Source organism: Anarrhichthys ocellatus, unplaced genomic scaffold (assembly GCF_004355925.1).
Source record: "Anarrhichthys ocellatus isolate YVR2014 unplaced genomic scaffold, GSC_Weel_1.0 scaffold15, whole genome shotgun sequence".
NCBI lineage: Eukaryota > Metazoa > Chordata > Actinopteri > Perciformes > Anarhichadidae > Anarrhichthys > Anarrhichthys ocellatus.
The window spans coordinates 7,061,454-7,083,839 of NW_022280045.1; the positions used below are offsets into that span (position 1 = coordinate 7,061,454).

The 22,386-nt window shown below is 43.2% G+C and overlaps 2 protein-coding genes across 4 annotated transcripts; one reads left to right on the forward strand and one right to left on the reverse strand.

Annotated features, from left to right (window-relative positions):
• Positions 1 to 2: 2 nt before the first annotated feature.
• LOC116387733 (dipeptidyl peptidase 9) lies at positions 3 to 11,140 on the forward strand. Of its 3 annotated transcripts, none has more exons than XM_031855078.1 (21): positions 3 to 740; positions 2,028 to 2,118; positions 2,284 to 2,522; positions 2,672 to 2,784; positions 3,008 to 3,181; positions 3,759 to 3,930; positions 4,066 to 4,176; positions 4,306 to 4,434; positions 4,526 to 4,587; positions 4,686 to 4,786; positions 5,081 to 5,258; positions 5,378 to 5,537; positions 5,657 to 5,736; positions 5,956 to 6,108; positions 6,473 to 6,608; positions 7,655 to 7,800; positions 7,930 to 8,076; positions 8,170 to 8,322; positions 8,772 to 8,914; positions 9,542 to 9,653; positions 9,978 to 11,140. In XM_031855078.1, the coding sequence occupies exons 2-21, from the start codon at positions 2,063 to 2,065 to the stop codon at positions 10,068 to 10,070; spliced, it is 2,658 nt and encodes an 885-aa protein (XP_031710938.1). In that variant the 5' UTR covers positions 3 to 740; positions 2,028 to 2,062; the 3' UTR covers positions 10,071 to 11,140. The 3 variants fall into 3 exon arrangements, with proteins under 3 accessions (XP_031710938.1, XP_031710940.1, XP_031710939.1); XM_031855080.1 differs by having other exon boundaries at positions 2,028 to 2,080; XM_031855079.1 differs by having other exon boundaries at positions 3 to 2,118; positions 3,762 to 3,930.
• A 1,453-nt stretch (positions 11,141 to 12,593) lies between these two features.
• On the reverse strand, positions 12,594 to 19,133 carry angptl4 (angiopoietin-like 4). The gene is made up of 7 exons (XM_031855346.1): positions 18,509 to 19,133; positions 17,591 to 17,701; positions 17,385 to 17,472; positions 14,864 to 14,977; positions 14,602 to 14,697; positions 14,053 to 14,337; positions 12,594 to 13,959 (listed from the first exon to the last, which is right to left on the reverse strand). Exons 1-7 carry the CDS (start codon positions 19,034 to 19,036, stop codon positions 13,775 to 13,777), a joined length of 1,407 nt encoding a protein of 468 aa, XP_031711206.1. The 5' UTR covers positions 19,037 to 19,133; the 3' UTR covers positions 12,594 to 13,774.
• Positions 19,134 to 22,386: the final 3,253 nt, after the last annotated feature.

Sequence of the window (22,386 nt, forward strand, 5' to 3'; positions counted from 1 at the left end):
TCTTTAGCATAATATTTCAAAATGAAGATCAAATGCTTGTGTATGGGGTGTAATGTTAGAGTTTGAGCTTCTGTCCTCTTGAGGTGTCTTGATAAACAATACGAGTGGCTTCAAGATAGCTCATGAATACACAGAATGGGTTTGTAATGTTGTGATTGGTACTACGAGACCTGAATATTTCAGTAAACATGATTGTTTCAACTCACCATAGGACATCGAGTGATTTCAGAAAATCTGAAATTCAAATATTAAAACAAAAGTGATACAGAGTCAGACCAGTGGATTAAACACATTGGTTTATTGGAAAACTACTCATTAGTCTGTAATGGCTGGTATGGTACCTTATCTGTCATGTTTTAACCTTTTTATGTTTTTTTTGGTTGTCTCAACGGTTAATCTGAGTGGAGCATTAATGTCACACAAGCTTATACACCGTCAAAAGTAGTACGTAGGAAATGTTGAAATACATTTTCTAAACAGTCAATTTGGGTAATAAAACAGTGCTGCCACATGCAGCGCAGCACTGACCATCACTGACGCCTCCTCAGAGCGGCTGTGCGGCTCTGAAAGAGTACCGGTGTGAACTCTATCAGGTCTAAGGTTCCTCCCCTCTCGCTCAGCTACATGTTGTGTGTGGCCACTCTGGGCCATGGATTCAACCTCTAGCAGTTGCACAATCTTTTTATTGTCACCAAGCTAATACAATCCAGAACCTGATTAAAGAAACAGTGGCCAGATTGGTAAGTATTCTTCCTAATTTCAGCTTGTTCTGTCGTGACGGGCGACTAAGCGTCTGTTTTTCCAGAAATCCAGCAGCCGCTAGTTAGCGGCTCGCTAGCTTCCAGCTCGGTAGCTAACGGGTAGCTACCGCTAGTTAGCTTCAAGAGCAAAACTGATAGAAGAGGTCTGTCATGTCAAAATGTAGCTAACTTAGATTAGTTTTTTTTAAGTCGTAGTTTGTTAACTGTCATTTCATAACAAGCTGGGGTTTCGACATTCACTGCCAATTATAACCAACGTTCGTACCGTTTAAAATGTGAACACAAATGAATGTACCGGTGTTTTCCCCCGGTCTGAATGAGTAGTTGAAATCTGAGAACAAAGCTCTATTGTAAGCTAGCTAGCCGATCACATTAACGTCTCCGGTATTTTACTATTCCACCCGACCTGTTACACACCTTAAAATAAGATTGCTGTTGACCATTGAGTAACCCCGCAGAGACAAAATGGGGCCTTTTCGTGTAACATTATACCGTTACAAGTTGCAGCGTAATTCTTTCCATTTAACATATTTTACATAGTAACACAGAGGTTAAGTTAACGTTTACTGTACAGGGGATGATTTTAGCAGAACACAATCAGTATTATAGACACTCTACTTCTTATACAGGCACAGAAATAGTCAGATCTGAACATTTTGGTTAATCTCCATCCGTAAATACACTTCCATCATCCCACTCCTTACACAGATACCACTAGTGGGTACCAGGTGACAGTTTAACCTGTGATACTGGTTGTTGTTGGATTGACTCTTCAGCTGGTGACTCAAGATGAGGTATTATGCTGGTTGTATTTGTTGTGAGTTAAGGTGCCTCACCACAGCACCTGACCAATCTGCCACTACTTCTTTAACATGGTGTGCGTCATGCTAATCCTTTCCCCAACACAGAAGGATAAAGGGAGGAATGTGAGGTATTCCCTGTACTTCATCCGTACATATCCATCCAACACATGAGAGATTTAACAGGAATTACAATCCCTTTGTGTCAATCTGGTCTGTAGTTATGGCTGTATGGCTCCATGTTACTGAGTCAATATTCTTAAAAGTCTTCATGAATGATTTATGTTTTTCCTCTTGTCTTTGAGGCACATTGTGTTGTAGTCAAACTGTCCCCCAGTCACGAATGTCTCATCAGTTAAGAAAGGAGAAAGAAATGTGTCTACCTACTGTCATAATAAGTCTGTGCCACTGTTTACTCCATTAGTTTTCTATTTTCAAAGATCTTAGTACTGTACTTTGTTCATAGGTTACGATATTGGAGTGAGGTGTGCTGACCGGTGAATGCATAGAGTCAAGAAGGTAAAACTTTGTGACAATAAAGAGGGTATCTGGAAAAGGTACAGTAAAGGGTTCATGTTATCTCCTTTTAACTGCTTTGATGTTTAGATAGATGTATGAATAAACAATCTTAACCATTAAAGGAATTCATGAGTGCAGAATTCATGAGTGCAGTTGTGGGTTCCTGCACCTCTCACCATAATCTTTCTAATGTCCACATCCAGCTGTGTGACAGTGAGCATGACGGCTGTGGACGGCCTTTCGGACAGCACAGAGGTGGTTGAGATGGAGGATGTGCCGTCTCAGTTCTTTGTGGAGAAACACACGTGGGAGGGCCTCCGTGACATCATCCACTGTAGCAGGAAGTACTCTGGCATGATCGCCAACAAGGCTCCCCACGATTTCCAGTTCGTGCAGAAGAAGGATGAGAACGGACCCCACTCCCACCGCTTGTACTACCTCGGTAAGCTGATTGATGCGTGACGATGGGGCAGAATATGATTGCCTGGTGATATTAAAAACAATCACTGTGTCAAAATTTCTCCTTTTCCACCCTAGCACCAGTTGTTGTTGTTGAAAAGGCCTTTTGTTTCTTTTCCGTGTGCGTACTAGGAATGCCTTATGGAAGCAGAGAGAACTCACTACTCTACTCAGAAATCCCCAAGAAGGTCCGAAAAGAGGCCCTCTTGGTGTTGTCATGGAAGCAGATGCTGGATCACTTTCAGGTGAATTCCCCTTCTTCTCCTCCCGATCGTGCAGGGCCGGTATCAAATAGCACTACTTTGAGATAAGCAGTCGCTGAAGGTGTGGTGAAATCACCGTGGTATAAACTATGAGAGGAATGCTCGCACTGTACAACCATTGTGCGGTTCTATGATCTTGGGGTGATGGGTCAGTTGAATGTGGTTCTGTTTACATCTGCTTACATCTGACTTCCTGTTCTTTAAGGCCACTCCGCACCAGGGGGCCTACTCTCGAGAGGAGGAGTTGCTGAGAGAGCGCAAACGTCTCGGAGCCTTCGGTATCACCTCCTATGACTATCATGCCCAGACCGGCCTGTTCCTCTTTCAGGCCAGCAATAGCCTCTTCTACTGTCAGGACGGAGGCAGCAATGGCTTCATAGTGAGTACACGGCTGTTTCTGTCTTCAATTTGGAATTCTTAGATACTCGGGACAGCTGAGAGCTGTGCATTTTATTCTATTTATAATAATTGTGATTGTAAATGTTGAATCTGTATCACTGCTGGTCTGCTAGTGGTATCATATTCATCATGCAATGCAAACGATGTTATGAGAGGAAAGATGATCAAAATACCATATTACCCTTTTCTATAGGCCAGCCTTCCGGCTGTCTCAGAGATGCCAAATACGCTCGAAAGCAATCTTTTAACCTATAGTGTCTGTATAGCAAATGTTGTGTTATGTTTGTCACAGTCGTCCTCTTCGTCGTCCACTTTAAGCTGCAGGGTTGAACCTGGGATACTGATCAAGATCATGTTTGTGTCTTTAGTAGCTTTGATAAGCTACTTTAAATGAGTGGAGAGTTAAATTATTTAGGGAGATTGAGTAATAATTCTAATCTCAGCACCTCACTGTGGTTAGTGTACCTTTTCATGTCTTCAGTGAAGACCATCCTTGCATCAGACAGGTCTCTCATCTTCCGCTTGCCTTGCACTAAGATTGTGTATGTTGCTTTTAGCAGTCTGCTCCTGTAAAGCCCGTGGAGATCAAGACCCAGTGCTCAGGGACCCGCATGGACCCCAAGATCTGCCCTGGAGACCCTGACTTCTTAGCCTTCATCAACAATAACGACCTGTGGATAGCCCACATTAAGACTGGCGAGGAAAGGAGACTCACTTACTGCCACAAAGGTCTGGAGGCAATAAAATGTCGCGCAATAAGTAGCTTTACATGCTCGAGTATCCTCTTTAAATTACAAAAGAACAACAATTGTTCGATTTCCCCTGTATTTTCATCATCATCTCATACTACTTGCCTTTCTCCAGGTGTGGATAATGTAAAGGAGGACCCCAAGTCTGCAGGTGTAGCAACATTTGTCATCCAAGAAGAGTTTGACCGTTTCACCGGTTACTGGTGGAGTCCCTCGGCAGTGGAAGGTATTTTTTATACCTTTTTTTTTTTTTAAATAGTTTTACCTCCATCTATGAAATTAGTTCATTTTGAGTTTGCATCCACTATTTTCTGTATACACTTCCCCCAAAACAGTTTTTTTATCCCCCTGTCAGACCCTAACGGAGGTAAAACAGTGTACCTGCTGTATGAAGAGGTGGATGAGACGGAGGTAGAGATTATTCATGTTCCATCTCCGGCACTGGAGGAGCGTAAAGCAGACGCATACAGATATCCCCGTACAGGTCAGTGTTGCCTACACTGTGTGCACACAGCAGTTAAATGTAACAAATGAATTTCTATCATTTTACATTTTCCTTACGTCTTTACTTACAGGGAGCAAAAATCCCCAGGCTACCCTCAAACTGGCAGAGATCAAGACAGACCACCAGGGAAGAGTAAGTCTTTCACTGCCTGTCTTTGTCTTTTTTGCTTCTTCGCTTCTTCAAAATCATATCCAGGCTTTCCTAATGTGTGTTCATGGTTGTAATTACAGATTGTGAGCACACAAGACAAAGAACTGGTCGTCCCCTTCACCACCTTGTTTCCTGGGACAGAATACATCGCCAGAGTAGGCTGGACGAGTGACGGCAAATAGTGAGTGCGGTTATTCTCAAAATACATACCACCAGAAGGTATACAGCCTGGTATTGGGACTAATATAGTGACATGAATTGGGAAACATGTGGACACGGATAATAACGGCTGCGACGGTTTGGGTATTTGAACCAAACTCTCTGTTCAAAATGTATCACTGTGCATTGTTGAACTCACGCTGAACCACGTCGCCTAAACTGTGGTATCGACCGCACCTTGACTGGACAAGATGCTTCTGTTTATGATTTCTTCTAATGCGATCTTCTGAGTTCTGTCTGCTCCGTGTCGCTCTAGTGGCTGGGCGGTGCTACTGGACCGCAGTCAGAGAAAACTACAGCTGGTCCTGCTGCCTCCAGCCCTCTTCATCCCGGTCACAGATGACCCAGCTCAGAGGCAGGAGAGTCTGGAGGCCGTGCCCAGTAACACACAGCCGTACATAATCTATGAAGAGACTACAGACGTCTGGATCAATGTAGGTCTTTCCACGTGGTACCCTTAAACTAATGTCTGTGATGTTTTATAATCAACGAATTGTTACGGTTGTGAATGCTTCAAGGATTCAGTAACTGACTGTTCTTCTCTTTTGTGCAGGTTCATGATATATTCTATCCTTTTATTCAAACGGCAGAAGATGAGTTTACTTTCATTTGGGTAAACGAGTCTAAAACGGGTTTCAGCCATCTGTATAAAATCACCTCCCCGTTACAACCGGGCTGCCACCGTTGGACGGAGGACTACCAACACACAGAGGGTGAACAACTAGCACATGCTCCTTCATTTCTTTGACGTTTTCCTATCAAATATTCATGGTTTCACGTCAGTGTTCGGTGTGTCAAGGAGCATGTTGATTCTGTTATCTGTTTTCTTCAGGAGACTTCAAATGTGCAATCAAGGAGGAGGTTACATTGACCAGTGGAGAATGGGAGGTGCTGGCAAGACATGGTTCCAAGGTTAGCTTTATAAATGTATTTAAATGCAGTGAGCTCAACTGCAGAGTTTCTCAAATGTTTTTTTCCTCCCAACATGCTCGGGTTCAACATTAAAACACGAGCGATACAGAACTAAGTTGATATGTCAGTGGCTCCATCATCAGTACTTCTCAGTGTCATGCCTCGGCCTCACTGCTATTGTCTTTTCATTGTCCTTTTAATGTTTCTCCCTTTTGTTAGATTTGGGTGAATGAGGCATCGGAGTTGGTGTACTTCCAGGGCACCAGAGACACTCCTCTGGAGCACCACCTCTATGTGGTCAGCTATGACTCACCTGGAGATGTGGTCAGACTAACCAAGCCTGGCTTCTCTCATAGCTGCTCCGTCAGTCAGGTAAACCACTCATCCAAATACATACCTGCGCATGTCATTAGTCCATTCATTTATTTTCTCATCCAGATGTTCGTTTATCCATATTCATAACAGCCCACAATGTTGTTGAGATATTGCTCTCTTCACAATCTGAAAAAAAAGCTGTCAAAGGCAGGCATAGTTTGGATGATCTGCAGTATAAGGGATGAATGTATTTTACATTGACGGTGGCTCATGTTGGGTTTTAACTCAGATCCTTGTAGCATGTGGTGTTGCATTATAATTCCTCCCTCAGTCTTTCCCTTCCTTTTTTGTCAGCTCTGTTTTGTACATAATTCTTTATTTTAATATATTTTGCAACTCTCTCCCTTCTCTTATTCTGCAGAACTTTGACTTTTTTGTCAGCCACTACAGTAATGTGAGTACGCCTCCATGTGTCCACGTCTACAAACTGACCAGCTCAGAGGGTGACCCACTACACGTGCTACCTGAATTCTGGGCCAGCATGATGGAGTCACCAGGTAAACAGGACGTGACAGAGTTTGTGTTTACATTATTGGGCTCGCTCAGTTTTTCTTAGAGAGCAGTCTGGCCACGTTTGAAGGTTCCCCACGACAGTCTGTGCTTTTATTTTTGGAACAATCAATGGAGTCTGTAGGGGACAGGGGAGGTCTGGCTTTGATTAAATCAAGGACAGTCAGTTCGATCCACAGTCGCGTCCTCCAGACAATCCTGACAGCAATCCGATAATGTGCTGCTTAAATACCTTCAACATCCACAGCAATTGGTGTCGGGGTTGATTGTCGTTTATGATTCATTAATAGTACCAGGAGTGAGACGGTAATCCTTGGCTATTATGTTTACAGGTGTTTCTGCTTTGGTAGACGTTTAGGGGCTTTATGCTGTGTTCACACCACGAGCGACACAGCAACAGGTTGCAAGTCTTTTTCAATGGAAGCCGGTGACATGAAGCTACAAATTGACGCTCGACACATTTCATTGTGTTTCGTTAAAAGCTACATTAATGAGCGCTTGGACAACACTTAAAAGGGCTCAGTGACAATGGAGCTGGCTACTCTTGGCTGTTTTGTTGCTTTTTTCGCTGGTAGTGTGAACATAGCATGATACAGGGGTCCCCCCTAGAGTCACGGCGCATGTTGGTGCTATTAACTCTCAATTAAACACCCTATTTTGGAAGTAGAAGAATGGGAAAGCAGAACAGTTTCAGAATTTAAATGTCAGCTGTAAAGGACAAATAATCCTATACCAACCCCAGTACTGCAAGACATATTGCAGTACTGGTTCCAGAGTATCACTAACTTTCCAAAAGAAAATGTATCACAATCTAATACCAAATCACTTATTTGGTCCATTTACTTTTACTGTGTAAAACAAATACAAGTGTTGTTTTTTTTAATATACAAAAAAATATCCACTGCACTTGTAATTTGCGTGCTTTCGTGTGTGGTTTTGCTGACTCATCCCTTTAAAGTTCCACTAGGAGTTGATCCCTGATAGTTTGAGAACATGCTAACCTAACGAACACGTGTGTTCATGTGTCTTCCAGGTTGCCCGGGAGATTACAATCCACCGGAGATTTTTGACTTTCCAGGGAAGTCGGGCTTCCAGCTTCACGGGATGGTGTACAAGCCTCACAACCTGCAGCCTGGCAGGAAACACCCCACGGTTCTCTTTGTGTACGGAGGCCCACAGGTCTGTGGATACACATTCAGTTTAATCTGGGATTGGGATGTTATCAATATTTAGTGTTCACAAAATGTAGCTTTAAATCTGTATGACAGTGTAGATTAAAACAAACCAACATTTTGTTTACGTATTCAGGTGCAGCTGGTGAACAACTCCTTCAAGGGGATGAAGTACCTCCGTCTGAACACGCTGGCGTCTCTGGGCTACGCTGTGGTCGTCATTGATGGGAGGGGTTCCTGTCAGAGGGGCCTTGAATTTGAAGGAGCTCTGAAAAACAAAATGGTAAAGTATTAAATCCCTTCAGTCGAAGAAATCGATTGTAATTTAACATGATGGAATGCCATAAAACACTCTAATGAACACTTGTCTCTTCAGGGTCAGGTGGAGATCGAAGACCAGGTGGAGGGGCTGCAGTATGTGGCGGAGAAGTTTAAATTTGTGGACCTGAGCCGTGTTGCCATTCACGGCTGGTCCTACGGAGGTTTCCTCTCTCTCATGGGCCTCATTCAGCGACCCAACGTCTTCAAGGTTGGGACGCTTCCTTTATCCTTAAACCATACACTCACACAATCATTCTGTGAGTGAGCATAGTAGTGTATCACCACAGTATGCACAGAATTCATTGCTTAATTCCTGAAGTATTTGATCTCAAAGTTTGAACTTGCGATGTAGTTGCAGCTTACATCCACATGGTGTCTGTGTTGCACAATGTGTTTGTTCATAACGTTTCTTCAGTAAGTGTATTCACAGATAATTCTGTGAGTTACAGGGATCGAAAGTTTAATATTCCAATGTGTTTTATTTGCTAAATGTATATCAAACTGCGCCAAAAACATCAAAATATACTGAGCATATACTTTAGAATCATACAGTAAATCTAAGCAACCACCTTCTTCTCGTGAGTTGCTCTCCAGAGTAAGATACAGTGTTTTATTCTTCATTCTTTCCCATCTGACTACGCTGTGCTTCCCTGTCAGTTGGCCATTGCGGGTGCCCCGGTGACTGTGTGGATGGCGTACGACACCGGCTACACAGAGCGCTACATGGACGTGCCCGAGAACAACCAGCAGGGCTACGAGGAGGGCTCTGTGGCTCTGCACGTGGACAAGCTGCCCAGCGAGTCAGTACACACACTTTCTTTTTTTAACAATTTTATAAGTTTAGTGCTTGAAACTTCTAAATATTTCAGGAGTTATTCAAACCAAGGTGCATAGATATCTGTACGTGTTTTCATGATGACACGTATGATTGATGATTTGGGCATTCCCTCTTACACATGGGGGATGCCATTCTTCCACCAAATATTTGTGCTGGGGTCATGATGGTCCTGAACCTAAAATGTGAAAGCAATGCTTTATGAAAACATGTCCATGCCGTGGAGCTGGTATTTTCTTTCTTTCAGGTGTGGACACGTTGGTGATTTGTTCCCTGCATTGCGAATCTCTTTATAACAGCTGTTATTAAAATGTAGAAAGGTGAAATTAGGATTTACAAGTGGCAGGCTAAGGAAGCCCTGAGGGCCTGACAAACGGCATGTTGGAGCACTGCTCTATGATGCTGGAGTGAAACTAGAGTCTCTGAAGCCCTGCAGCTGCAGTATTTTACCGTTTCTGTTTTTTATTTCGGCTTTTCCTGTTTTGCAATCATGAAGGGATTAATGGTGGATGGATTAATGTGTTTTAATGGTTTGTCTTACTCGTGTATGGAAGCCCATCATATTGTAACCATGTGTTCCTTGTCATTCCAGACCCAACCGTCTGCTGATTCTACATGGATTTCTAGATGAGAATGTGCACTTTTTCCACACCAACTTCCTCGTGTCACAGATAATCCGTGCTGGGAAGCCCTATCAGCTTCAGGTTAGCATCACAAGCCGCCTTCTACCCACTTAACACATTTTTTAAAGTTGTTATATGAATGCTTCATAGTAGGGGGAATCTACATATCTTTTCATCATAAATGTTTTTGTTATTATCTCTGCACCACAAAAATGCACAAAACCAACAACAAATGTGTTTTGTGTATTGCCTTAGACCGCTCTAATGTTAAATGGTAGTAAAAAAAAACAATTTCAGGGTTTTATATATGAAGAATACCACTTGTTATGTTATGTTGATTTTACTGGATACATACATGTATCACACATCAGTCTGTAACGCGGTTGCCCTATTTCCATTTTTCAGGTTTACCCCAACGAGCGACACAGCATTCGCTGCCCTGAGTCTGGAGAGCACTACGAGATAATGCTGCTGCACTTTCTACAACAATACCTCTGAAATGAAACAACAGGGGAGAAGTGAAGTCTAGTTTCCCCCTCTGTCCTCCTTTTACCCCTCCAGCTCACCGCCCACCTTTACTCTCCCTCTCCTCCCCTCTCCCCCAAAACCCCCAGTGTCCAACTGGTCACCCTGTCATCGAGAGAGCGTCACACGCTCTGCAGCCATGAGCCACTCTCTCCTATGAACTAGTCACATAGCCTTTCCACTACACTTCCCTCTTTCGCTCGGTCTGTCTCGTGTTGTTACTCGCTTGTTCGCGCTGTCTCCTCCATGCCCCCCCCCCCCCCACACACCCTGTGTACAGTCTGGGGTAGGGGTTACGAGCACAGAGATTTGGTGTCTCACCCTGAAAGCCGAACAAAGACAAGGAGAAATATTAGCAGGCTGTGTCACATTGACTCATCATCGCTCACCCGCGTCCTCACCTCTGCAACCATGATGGGTTTTTGCCAAATGTTATTGTGTTGTCTCCCCCCCCTCCCCCCCTCGCTCTTCCCGCTGTTTTATTGACTTGAGTCAGTGGAAGGAATGGGACTACAGTTCACAGATTTGAAATGGAATACTATACGCATAATCGCAGACGTGAGCTCACACACTATACATATGTAAGATACATACACTCACAAGCGCACACACAGAATTGCAATATCCTCCATACATGCTGTGAGTCCGTATCTCGCAGTCTGTGTAACGATGAAGAAAGGAAGAACACTGAGACTCTTCTGCTGTCCACTTGTTTTAACTGTGTGTTGTTTAAAATTAAATATTTTATGGATTTTTATTCTTCTTTTCTTTTTTTTAATGCGTGCTGCTGACATGAGCCGGCCGCTCATTGATATTTTTGCGCCGTTCTTTCCCCTCACGTTACATTTCTCGAGATGTCTGCTTGCCTTCTTAACACATAATTTATATTTGCCAAAGTACCTCTTGACTCTTGATCATGCTGGTATTTCCTTTTTTTACTGCAATAAAGACAACAGGAGGGTGAGCACTGGAGTCTTACAACAGCTTTGTACCACCGGAATTCAATTTGTACATGATAATGAATAAATGTATGAATCAATCACATGCTCTCTGTTCCTGCCGTGTTCTTGTTCATGCATGTCATATGATCGCAGCATGTTTTGTCTTCTTATTCACATCAGCAGCACTTGACCAAAGCGCCACCACTGCTGCAACAACGAGGGCTTTTCAAGCACTCCACACCATATGAAGCCGCATGTGCTCGAGGCTCTTCTGTCGCCTCTCTTTGTTGCCATGGTTACCTTTTAATAATAGGGTTCTCCTCCTCGTCGGTGAGTGATGCCTGACCTTGATCTGATAGCACCGCAGGGATCGGATAAATCCCCTCGGCACACACGGGCTTTGTGAGGAGCCTCAGTATGAACCATCGAGAAAGCGAAGGAGCGCATCTCCCTGTTCCTTTCAGAGAACATTTAAAATGAGAAGATGGGATGCTAAACTGCTGTGCTCTGCAAACATGCTGTCCCCATGTTTTAAAATAACGCGTACTGTGGCGGCCAGGCATCGACTTTCAACGGCTGCACCGATGCGCTCGGAGGGAGAGGTCAGTTCAGAGCACACACTCCATCAGATCAGGTGTTACACAGGTTGATCCCGAGCCAGGCGGATCAGTAGGGATGAAACACTTAACATTAAGCCCAACCAAGGAATCAGAAAGTGGTAACCTGAAAAATCAAAGCTGACACCTTGAAGCTCCTGAGGTTTGCTCCCACGTAACATATCTAATCTGCTAAAAAGATTGAAGAGATCTGCCACGTGTGGCTCAGTGAAAAGGATCGGCTCCACTCTGTGGGTTTGGGACTGCAGGGGGTTTACAGAGAAAGTCTCGCTATCCAGACGGATTTGGTTGGATTGATAAAGAGTGACATGTTCAATCGATCGGAGAGGATTATTTTACAAATCTTAAAAATAAATCAAAACGCATATCTTGATTGTTTTACAAGTAAAACAACAATCTGTGAACAATGAACAATTTGAAATGCCCTCATTTAAACCACAAATTAAACTAACCATTCTTCATAAAATGTATTTTTCCACCAGTAATGGGGAACAAGTTTGGCAACTGTAACACTTCTTCATTTGAGGGTAATTAGCTTGCATTTGATGATAAACACGTTGCTTGAGTATAACCCTGCCCACTTATCTTGACTCTACTTGTGAACACATTTTTCATGATATGTTTATGTTGCATGCTATCAGAACAGTGAGTTCTAAGCATTTTTCATAGTCCCTGTTTAATAACATCCAAATCATAGCACTTCTTTTTGTTCAATCTTAGCCACTGTCTACCACATCTTTCTGCATGTAGCTATAATATTCAAATGTAGTGTTTTTAAAATCGATACAGTATAAAAAAAAAATACCAATATTTTCTGAACCAATTATTTGCTTCTGTGATATAATTTCTGTTTCAGCTCTGTTATCAGTTAAGTTGTATTTGTTGCAAACTGGTGAATACTGTCAAAGTCACACAGAAGAGACGGACAAAAAGCAATAATAGTTTAAATCAATTTTATTGGCTCACTATGGCCCCAACGACGGTTAAAGTCTCTTAAAAAACAATTTTACATCTGGCAAACACGACAAGGAAAATATAAATTACAAACAGGTAGCACCAGAAATATATATATATATATATATATATATATTGATTCTTTAGCATTTAAATAAGGAAAGGGAACATCTACAATAGCAAAACCTTCAAGTCACAGAGACAACAGACAATGTCACAACGAATCAGTAACATTACATTTCTGACGACATTCCTTCATACACTATGTACAAACCATGCCTCTCGTATTGAAATAAGTCAATATGACTCAACATCACCAAAATCTCCAGAGAAAATTTAAGTCAGCGAAGAATATGCTCAATTTCATTCAAAATTGCAGACAGAAAATACATTGTACAAAAGGCTGGAATGGTTTTCATTGCCCCAACAACATCAGTCTGAACACAGTTTACAGTGATTTATAACTTTACATAATGCTTTTGAAAATGAATCTCATCATTCTAAGTGGAAAATGAAAAAATAAGTCATTTACTTGGTCCGCTCCATTGGGTTTTTAATCCACCTGCATTTCACTCCTACATGCACCCTTTACAAGCAATTCTGAATCTGTTTTGAGCTGACAGTGCAGTTTACTTGCTACAAAACCACATTCAAGCTCAACAGCAGCCCACATACAGTTGACACCACATGTCTGGTGATGCGTCTCTACTTGTTGGAAATCTTTTGTGGCTTGGAGCACAGCGGATGGGCCGGGACTCGCCCTGTGATTCTCTCCTGACTAGGGGCCCCTGCTTCGTGCCAACAGATGGGATCAACTGCAATAGTACGACATACGGAAAACTTTCCACTGCAAGTTCTTTTTTTTTTTTCTTTTTTTTTTTGTCCCTTTTTCCATCTGTGGCTCTAGGTGCAGGGGAGGAATCTGCTCGTCTCTCGGAGAACAGAGCAGTGGAAACCTGAAACTCATTAATGTGAGTTATTTTTGCTTCTATTTTGAGGGCCTTGGCTCTAGTGTGAGCTCTTCCTCGCAGGGAGACAGCCAGGGAAAATGGAAACCTCTAACTCATCAACCAAGCACCAAGAAAAGAAAGAACGGTCCAAAAATGTACGTCTTTCTCCCCCTCGTCTTTGTCTCGACTTTTTCTTTTTGTCTCTTTTCTATTCTTTATGCCTTGTTCACGATCACAGCGGGGGCGATCATCATCCTGCTGGACTTCAGAGGATAGTAGCGGCCCCTCCAGGTCTTCCAGAAGATGCTCTGCTTCCTCTGGTCCCGCTGCTTTGGAGGAGGGCTCTGGAAGTATCTACCGTTCAGGTTGGAGCGACCGCAGTTACTGAACCACCAGCCACCTGGCAAGACAAAGGACAAAATCATGTTAGGTCCCAAACTGGAAAATAAACTAACAGAGGCATTTATGATTGTGATTATCATTTACAACTCACCAGAGAGGTGCTTGGCGCAGTTGGTGTCGTGTTTCTGGTCATTGTCTTGGTCGTGGGTGGAAAAGGGCAGGCCGGTGGTGGAGTCGGTCACCAGGGAGCTCTCCAAAGGGCTGAAAGCGTCTTGCTTCTCAATCTTCAGCGAGTACTTGGTTTCCTGTCCGCCCAGCTGGAAGGGGAGGCGGACGGATGCTGAGTCACCGCTCCAGTCAGCCAGCATGATGTTGAGGATGTAGCCGCCATCTTTGGCAATGGAGTGGATCTTTTCTAACCCCAACCAGAACTCTCCTAGAGAAGAAGACAAAGAGAAGAAGAGAAATGGTGAGAAATGTACCCAGAGTGGGGACAGTGACTTGTGCTGTGTTGACTTCTGTTTGCCTTTGATCCATCTTAAGCTTATCAGCGATAAGATGCTTTTGGGGGATGGATCCTGCCCTTTGATCCAGTGGTTGTAAAAGACAGTAATGCTGTGTGAACTAATCTGACCCTGGCTAGGACGGCCAGCACCTGTTTAGTTAGTGAGAGTGAGATCAACGTCAAAAGAGCATTTACCATTCAAGCTGCCAAAGCCTTTTTCGTAGGCATGCCATTGCTGATCAAAGTCAACTGAGCCATCTTGGCGCCTTTGGATCAATGTCCATCCGCCATCTGGACAGAAAGACAGAAACAGAACGATTAGAAAAAGTTGTACAAACCACATCAGTAAGCTCTTGAGTTGTTTAAAGTCCGTGACTGATTGTCTAAGTGCTCAGCAATTGTTGGCTAACCTGCACCGAGAAAGACACAAAGGTGAAAACAATTTCACTCCACTTACCAGCTGTCATCTCACAGAACACTTGAAAGGGCTCTGCATTTATTGGCTGGATGGTGTATTCCCCGCTTGTGCTCTCTCCTCTCAGGAACAGCTCATGACAGTCTGATGCCATCTCTAGAAGAAGAAGAAGAAGAAGAAGAAGAAGAAGAAGAAGAAGAAGGAAAAAAACAATGTTTAGACAACCAGCTCCGTACAGTATCACTGTAATGAGAACAGTACGATCACCTTCTCACTACACTGCTGGCCATGCTATTTACATGACACTTTTCACACGTGTGTTTTGCTTCATCCTTACTCCCCTGAACTCTGTTGTTGTGATGAAGGTAAACAAAAAAGAAAGTTGAGTGTATAATTAAGGTTGTAAATTTGCTGGGCCGCTGCCAAATTCTAACAACTTGTTTACTCCATCCTGCATTGATAAATAGGTAATTCACACCTAAGGAAGTCTGAACGACTATTGTTCGGAGTGAGCTCATCTGTGAGTCTGGAGGTATAAATGTGTACCCTACAGACCCTTTGACCTAGCCTTAACAAGAGGGAGAGTGACAACTTGTGTCTCGGTTATAAATATGACCTTTCTCCCAGTTCCCAAGCAGACGTCCCTGTTTACGGCTGCCTTGCCTTCCAGGCTATTGCGCGGCACACTCTACTACACTTTACATTCCTCAACCCCCTCCTCCCTGGCTCGTCACACCTCCCTCACATGCACAGCAGCCAGTCGGTGACGCAGGAGTGCATGGCTGGTGCATGCATGGGGAGTGATCAGAGGGGGGGGGGAGGGGTGCTGCTGTATAGGAACATCGGAGAAGGCGGTAACACAAAGCAGGGGACTCCAGACCACAGGACCAATAGCATCTCTCCAGTAATCCCTTTATAATCATGGATGACATCATCTTGTGATGCTATTTAATATCTTTAAACGACAACAAAATGCTTTTTGCTGATGTTTAATGGATCTTTGTTGTATATTCGCCTGCATATTGTTTTAATGTGACCATCCACACCAGCTGACCGCAGAACCACAAAAACCTAGTTTGTGTGTCATGTCCGTTCCCTAGAGGTATGATCTCTTGGTGGCCAGTTGTGGATGTGGTCTGCCTCGGGGTCAGGGGTTTTCCTGAACTTTGGCACACTTCTTGTTCATTACAATGTGAGAGAAGGTGGAGATGGAGTTGGGGGGGTTGGGTGTCGTGGTGGGGGAGGAGAGGAGAGGATGAATGAAGAGGAGGAGGAGGAGGAGGGATGTCTGACTCCCTGACAGATCTAGGGGAAAGGTTACTCATTCTTGAGGGATATACAAATGTTTGTTTTACTCAAAAATATCTTAAAAGGGGGAGGAGGAGAGAGTCTTCAAAACAGTGGAGGATACCTGTACAAAGTTCACAGATAAATATAGACTACGATTCCTATTTTCCCTCTTTTTGTCTTGGCTCAGGCACATGGACAGTAATCTGAGGAACGTTGCATGCTAGATTTGTACAAAGCCTTCCCTCGTCATTTCCAGGTCCTCCCCCCGACACACACACACCACAGAAACGAACGGTGTGAGTAATCCTGTTGAGCTCTGAGACCTGACTTAAACACCCTCAGTCACAAGCAAACTTTCCCCCAGTTGAAACATTGCCAGAGAGACTTGTTTCTTTCCTCATTCCTCAAATTCGGCTGATGTCAGTTCTCTGAGGTTTTATTGTGATTTGTACTGACTGACTGGTCTCAAATCTTGCCTCAGCCATGTTCACCTTTCACCTACTTCTCATCCATGGCCATCAGAAACAGAGGTGTGACTGTTTCGTGTAATTTATTCCACAATTAATTAATCTGTATTCATTCAAATCTGCCATTTTAATTTGCATACAATTCTGTTTCATCTAGTAAATCCTCCCATCGTCCTTTTCGTCTTCTTTGAGGGCTAAACTGGCTTTCAGTGAGTGGGTAAGAAAGCTGAACATGTGTTTAAATTCTTCCACCGTCGTGTGTATATCCAGTCCAGTAAAGTCTGGATGAAAGCATTCATTATGACTGCAGTCACGTTCAGATGGAAGCAGCAGCTGCTTGGCATGGCTTCACACCCAGGGCATCATTTACTTCCTTTGAGGCCACGGTATGAGGGCCAGTGACTAAACTGAGCCTCATTCTGACTATCTTCATTTTGTATTTCTTATTTCCAGTACTTTATGTCCTGATGATGGAAAGAGGCAACAATAAAGATGCATATTATAGTTTACAGTTTGTAAGATGTCTACTTTATTGTTCACTAATTTAATTGTCTTAATGGTGTCCTGTATTAGTTGAATAATGCCCGTAAGATTTCACAGGCTAAAAGGCACAGCTTGTGCAAAAAGTTCACCCTATTTTGGCGTGCACGCCTGTCCCAAGTTGATTAGATTCCTTGACTTTAATTGCTTGTGATTTAAGCTTCTTTATAGCTTCACCAAACAGATGGCCTCGCCACATTTGGTGTCAGATTTTGTCCAGTGGATTTAAGACGGTGTCAGGAGGGGATTTGGAGCGCTTTACTTACCGACTGGTGAGTCGCGTTGCTCGGCGACGACACTTTGCACGTCAGTGTTGCTGTTCCGCAAGGATGGTCTCTGTCGTGACTGTTGCACCTTTAAAAAAAAAAAAAAAAAAAGTTACGAAACATGAGATTGCCGAAAATTTGACAAAATTTGAAAGATGCGTAATGCAGGTGCGTGTGTTTGCAAGCTGTTAGCGTGTCTTCCTCACCTGACTCTGCAGGGTCCTGATGCGCACATTCTGCTTGTCGAGCTTCTCCTGTTGGAGTCTGATTCGCTCCATCAGATCGTCAATGCGTTTGTTCTGACCCTCCAGCATCAGCTGACAGAAAAATGAAACAAAGAAACCACGTTTTATTTATATTTTTTGCGTTTTATCACTTTTATTCGACACGGTGCCTGTGCGTAAAATGTGCCCGTGGCGCAATAGAACTAGATGACATCACCAGAATAAACACAACAAACAGGCCACTTGCAGGGCTTCATTGAAAAACCCGAGACATAGACCATAGGCACATTTCCACCCCTTAATGAGAAACACTTGTTCTGTGCTGCTGTTAAGCGTTATGTAACACTCGGAGCGCGGGGTTTTCCATCCCACTATGAAGCCTTTCAGGCTCAAATACTGCATCGTAACCCGAGAAATTAGAAGAAAGCGCAGCTAACATAAACCGGTTCGACTGTGCCATATGGAACCCATAATCTACAGGTTGTAAAATGTTCCAGCTGTGAAAAATTAGTCACACATTCATACAGCTGATGCGTGCAGACCTCTTTGTTCCGTAGCCCTTTAAAATGTTCCTGCACGTACTGCACGCTCTGCCTCAACGCCATGCCCACCACCCGCTGCTTGCCCTTTGTGCATTTTGATTTAGTGCCTTTGAGCTCCCACAAAGACCAACGGTCCATGCGCACTGTACATCCAGTAACATGACTTGAGTCCCTTGAACCATCTGCTGCAGTAAAACAACAGTTTGTACTTTGTGAGACTCATCTTGAATTTATGAGTATAGGAATTATGTTTTGCATACAGTGGTGAGCCTTATTTAGCCCCTTTTTTTCTCCCAAACTAACTTATTTAACTCCCCTTATCTTAACATCTTCTGCCTTCCCAAACAAATTCTCTCACCTGGATGTTGCGAGCATCACTGTTGTTCTTGGCACCAGCGCTTGTGTCGGGCAGCGAAGCTTCTCCCTGCAGCATGCCGTCCACCCTCTCCTCCAGCCGGCTCATCCTCTCGCTCATCGCCCTCCTCTCGTGTTGCATCTCCTCCGCCTTCTCCCTCAGCTCGGCGGTGACGTTGAGCAGCTGTCCCTCTCTGTCCTCCAGTCCATGGGCTCGAGCCTTCAGGGCCTCCCCCTCCACTCGCAGCTTCTGGCTCTCCTTCCCCAGCTCGGTCACTGAGCGGTTGAAGACCTTCATCTTGGTGGAAATGTCCCTCATCTGGACTTTGGTCTTGTCCACATGCTCCTTCAGCCCCTGGCCCAGCTGCAGCAGGCCGTGAGCGATGACGTTCACGTCATCCCACGCTGCGTACTGTACGCGCTTCTCCTTGGCGGCACTGCCGGAGGATGAGCCCCCTTTCTTCTCCAAAGGGAAACCTGTGCCGTTGAGCACCACCAGGCAGAGAGTCAGAGTTGCCAGTATTGTCTTCATTGCTGCTGTTGATTTTGATGCAGAGATTTTGCTCGAAATGGTGTATACTTTCCTGTTGCACAAGTGTGCGGTTGATTTTTAATCTGAGAGCTATGGCTCCTTGCTGATTCAGAGCACCACTGTTATATAGTTTCACAGCCCTCAACTCTAAGCTGTAAATAGCCTGCCATTGGCCAGCCGAGGAGAGGGAGGGGTGCGGTTACTCTCAGGTTTCTGTCCCTCCTCCACCTCTCTGTTAACTATTCATGTCAGAGGCGGAGCAGGGACATAATACAACAAGAAGACAGGCATTCATCTATGCGCTGTGGGAGATAGGGACTACATTAAACAGTTGATATCCTCAGCAGTGCAATTTATGTGAAGCATTACTGAATTCACACAAAGTGTAATGTGGTTCTGAAGAAGTGAGTTGATGCATTCATCAGCACAGAAACACCCTGACATTGGTTGAAAGTGAACCACGAAGCTCATAAAATAAGGAACAGTGTGACTGTTGGGAGACTTAATTCAATAATAGATAGTCCAAAACATATCACAATACATCTGTAGACCTTTTTGTAACCTTGTGTGACATCATTTACAGGAAACTGGTCTGATTTGAACAGAAGTCTTAAAAGAGCTGAATTCTGAAAATGAAAGTGACACATTCCATTACTCTGTAAATGGACCACACACACCATGAAAGATGAAGCCTAGGCCTTTATAGAGCAGATTCACCCCTATCTGAGGGGAGAATTTTAGCCTCTTCTCCGTGTCATTAATTTGCACAGCCGTGAAGGGAAGATCTCTGTTCACCTCCTGTAACCTCACTTTATTGGTCCTGTGAGGATAAAAGGGAGATTTATGATTCAAATCTGTATTAGCAAGGAAACTGCACATTAAATCTGAGGTCTTTTCCTCACAAGGGAGAGAATTCAGGCAGAAATACAGTAATGAACCTGAATTGATCTGTGCAACAAAAAACAAAAAAAGACGAGTCAATTTATTCACAGCGTAAAATGCCATCATTTAAAAAACAGTTAATCTGATTTCCGGACATGGAAGAGCATATTTTCCTAATTTGTTTTAAATTGAATTAGCCTGATTATAATCATATGCTTTTACAGTACTCCAACTGACCTTAAAAATATAAGATATAGATTGATATAGAGATAGATAGATAGACAGACAGACAGACAGATATATAGATAGAAATATAGAGATGGATTGATGGATGAGATCATATTTAAAAAACAATTCTAGCAGCTATTGTAAAAAGGGTTTCTTAATAATTGGGGGGATGAATGAGTAATGAATGAAGTCAGTGACTCCGTGGAACACGCCAGGAGGGAAGCATGCGTATAATTTGGCCTGAGGTGCTCCTTGGCAAAGATCTATTGCTGGGGAGACGTGAGGACTGTGAGAATTAGGGGAAAGTTCACAGCACAGAGAGTGCCCACATTACGGGGCTGGAGGTTTTTTTTTTTTTTTTTTTCTTTTTTTACAACTCGTATAGGCCTTGCGTGGTCTGGTCCTGGGGCCAGACCAAAAAGAAGGAGCTGCTTTAACCCTCTCCTGTCTGCAGCCCAGACTAAGTAGGTGAAAGGTAACTGGGAGACTGCTGACAGTGCTGAGAGGGGACAATCAGTGCAGAGGAATTACATGGCCCTTACTTATTTGTCTAGAACAAACACGCATTATTTTCCCGTAAGCCTTGGTAGAGAGGGGTTTCCACATTGACAACCTATTGTGCCCCAGTTAATATACTTGTCTCTTGCTCAATCTTTTCCTTTCAATAGGAGCAACGAGGTCATCACAGTCAAATTCGATTTTTATCAACTGCATTGATGATTTGTATCCTTTCAGTTAGCAAGATTATTACTGAATGGAATAAGTATTTTATGTATATATATAAGTGGTTGGAAGGTATTTGTCTGTGGCAGGTACAAGCAGGAGCATCTCAAAAAGACACCTGCTTCTTGAGAGAAATTTAGTCACAGTAAAACTTGATGAGCGTCTTGTACACAATCTTCATGATTGTACATGTAAAGAATGTGCTGGCCTTATCGCAGTTCTTCTCTACATTACTGAACTCAGCAGGTATGTGAGCTGGGTGACCAGTACGGGGCTGAAAGAAAAGCAGCGCCCCTTCACTTTTGGCTTGATGTCTGCATCATAATCAGGCAAATGGAGAATCTTTGATTCAGATGAATTGCAGTGTGTGTCAGACAGGAGGAACTGGTTGTTCAGGAGCTTGTGATGAAGTACACTGTGGGTTTATAAAATGTCCTGAAGTGGACTGTGATCCTAATTTTGTGCTGCAAGGTTGCAGTTATAGTTGGCATGAGTCAAACTGTCGAAGAGAAATCCAGTTCGGCTTGAAATTGTTTTCATACCGTAATTATGGGATGACTCACGCTTGTTTCCATCCTGACCGTAAAAACATAATAGCACAACAATTCAACAACATATTGTCAGTCGGTGTTATAAACACTTTTGACTTCTGTGTCAGTGGTGGATGAAGTATTCCGATCTTTTACTTATATATATACTACCAAAGTGTAAAAATACATAAATACAAGCAATAGTCATGCATTGAAAATGTTACTTGAGTACAAAGAGCATTGTGTACTTAAAGTGTCAAAAGTGGGCTACAAATTATATCCTTTCATTATATGTATTTTATCATAATTACAGATGAACAAGAACAAGAAGATCAAACAGGTTAATAGTCTCATTGTGGTCACAGTAGGCTATATATTTACTTGAAGACAGACTAAACAAATGGATTCAATAAACATTTGTTTTATTTTTATTATTTTTATTTAAATAATGTGCATGTCTTGCGAGAATCTGTCTCCTCTGTATCCTCTCATTCAAACTCTTAAGCCATACAGTCGTATGTCACTGATCATCACTGCCTCCACACCTCCCCACAGCTGCTTATTCCATTTCCAAAAATGGCCGCTCCCATCCCTAGCCGGCGTGGTGACCTTTTACCCAGATTCAAACACAGAACATCTGTAAATCCCAGTGCAGCCCCAGACTCAGTCATGAACAAGGGGATGAGAAGAGGGAGGAAGCCGTAAACCTCATGCTTCCCACGGACAAACTGTGATCTGTGATCTGTGATCTTTTCCATTTGGGACTATTTTATGAGATTTTTGAATTTTATATTGACTGATTTTTTTTCCACTTGTGTTTGCCAGAAAGCACAACTGGATATATTCAAATGAAGAACAAACCTCCAATAAAAATGTAGACTCATTTGGAAGAAGAAACTGAAGGAAAGTTGGAAGAAATAGGCTCCATAAAACTTTTACTGAAATCATTTTTCTTACTTATCTCATCTCAACATGTGAATATCCAAG

Coding starts and splice junctions, on each gene's coding strand:
- LOC116387733 (XM_031855078.1), top strand. CDS start 2,063: ATGCATAGAGTCAAGAAGGTAAAACTTTGTGACAATAAAGAGGGTATC. Junction 2,523..2,671: donor CCACCGCTTGTACTACCTCG/GTAAGCTGATTG, acceptor TGTGCGTACTAG/GAATGCCTTATGGAAGCAGA. Junction 8,915..9,541: donor GTGGACAAGCTGCCCAGCGA/GTCAGTACACAC, acceptor TTGTCATTCCAG/ACCCAACCGTCTGCTGATTC.
- angptl4 (XM_031855346.1), bottom strand. CDS start 19,036: ATGAAGACAATACTGGCAACTCTGACTCTCTGCCTGGTGGTGCTCAAC. Junction 14,978..17,384: donor GCAACGCGACTCACCAGTCG/GTAAGTAAAGCG, acceptor TTCTTCTTCTAG/AGATGGCATCAGACTGTCAT. Junction 13,960..14,052: donor CTGCGCCAAGCACCTCTCTG/GTGAGTTGTAAA, acceptor TTGTCTTGCCAG/GTGGCTGGTGGTTCAGTAAC.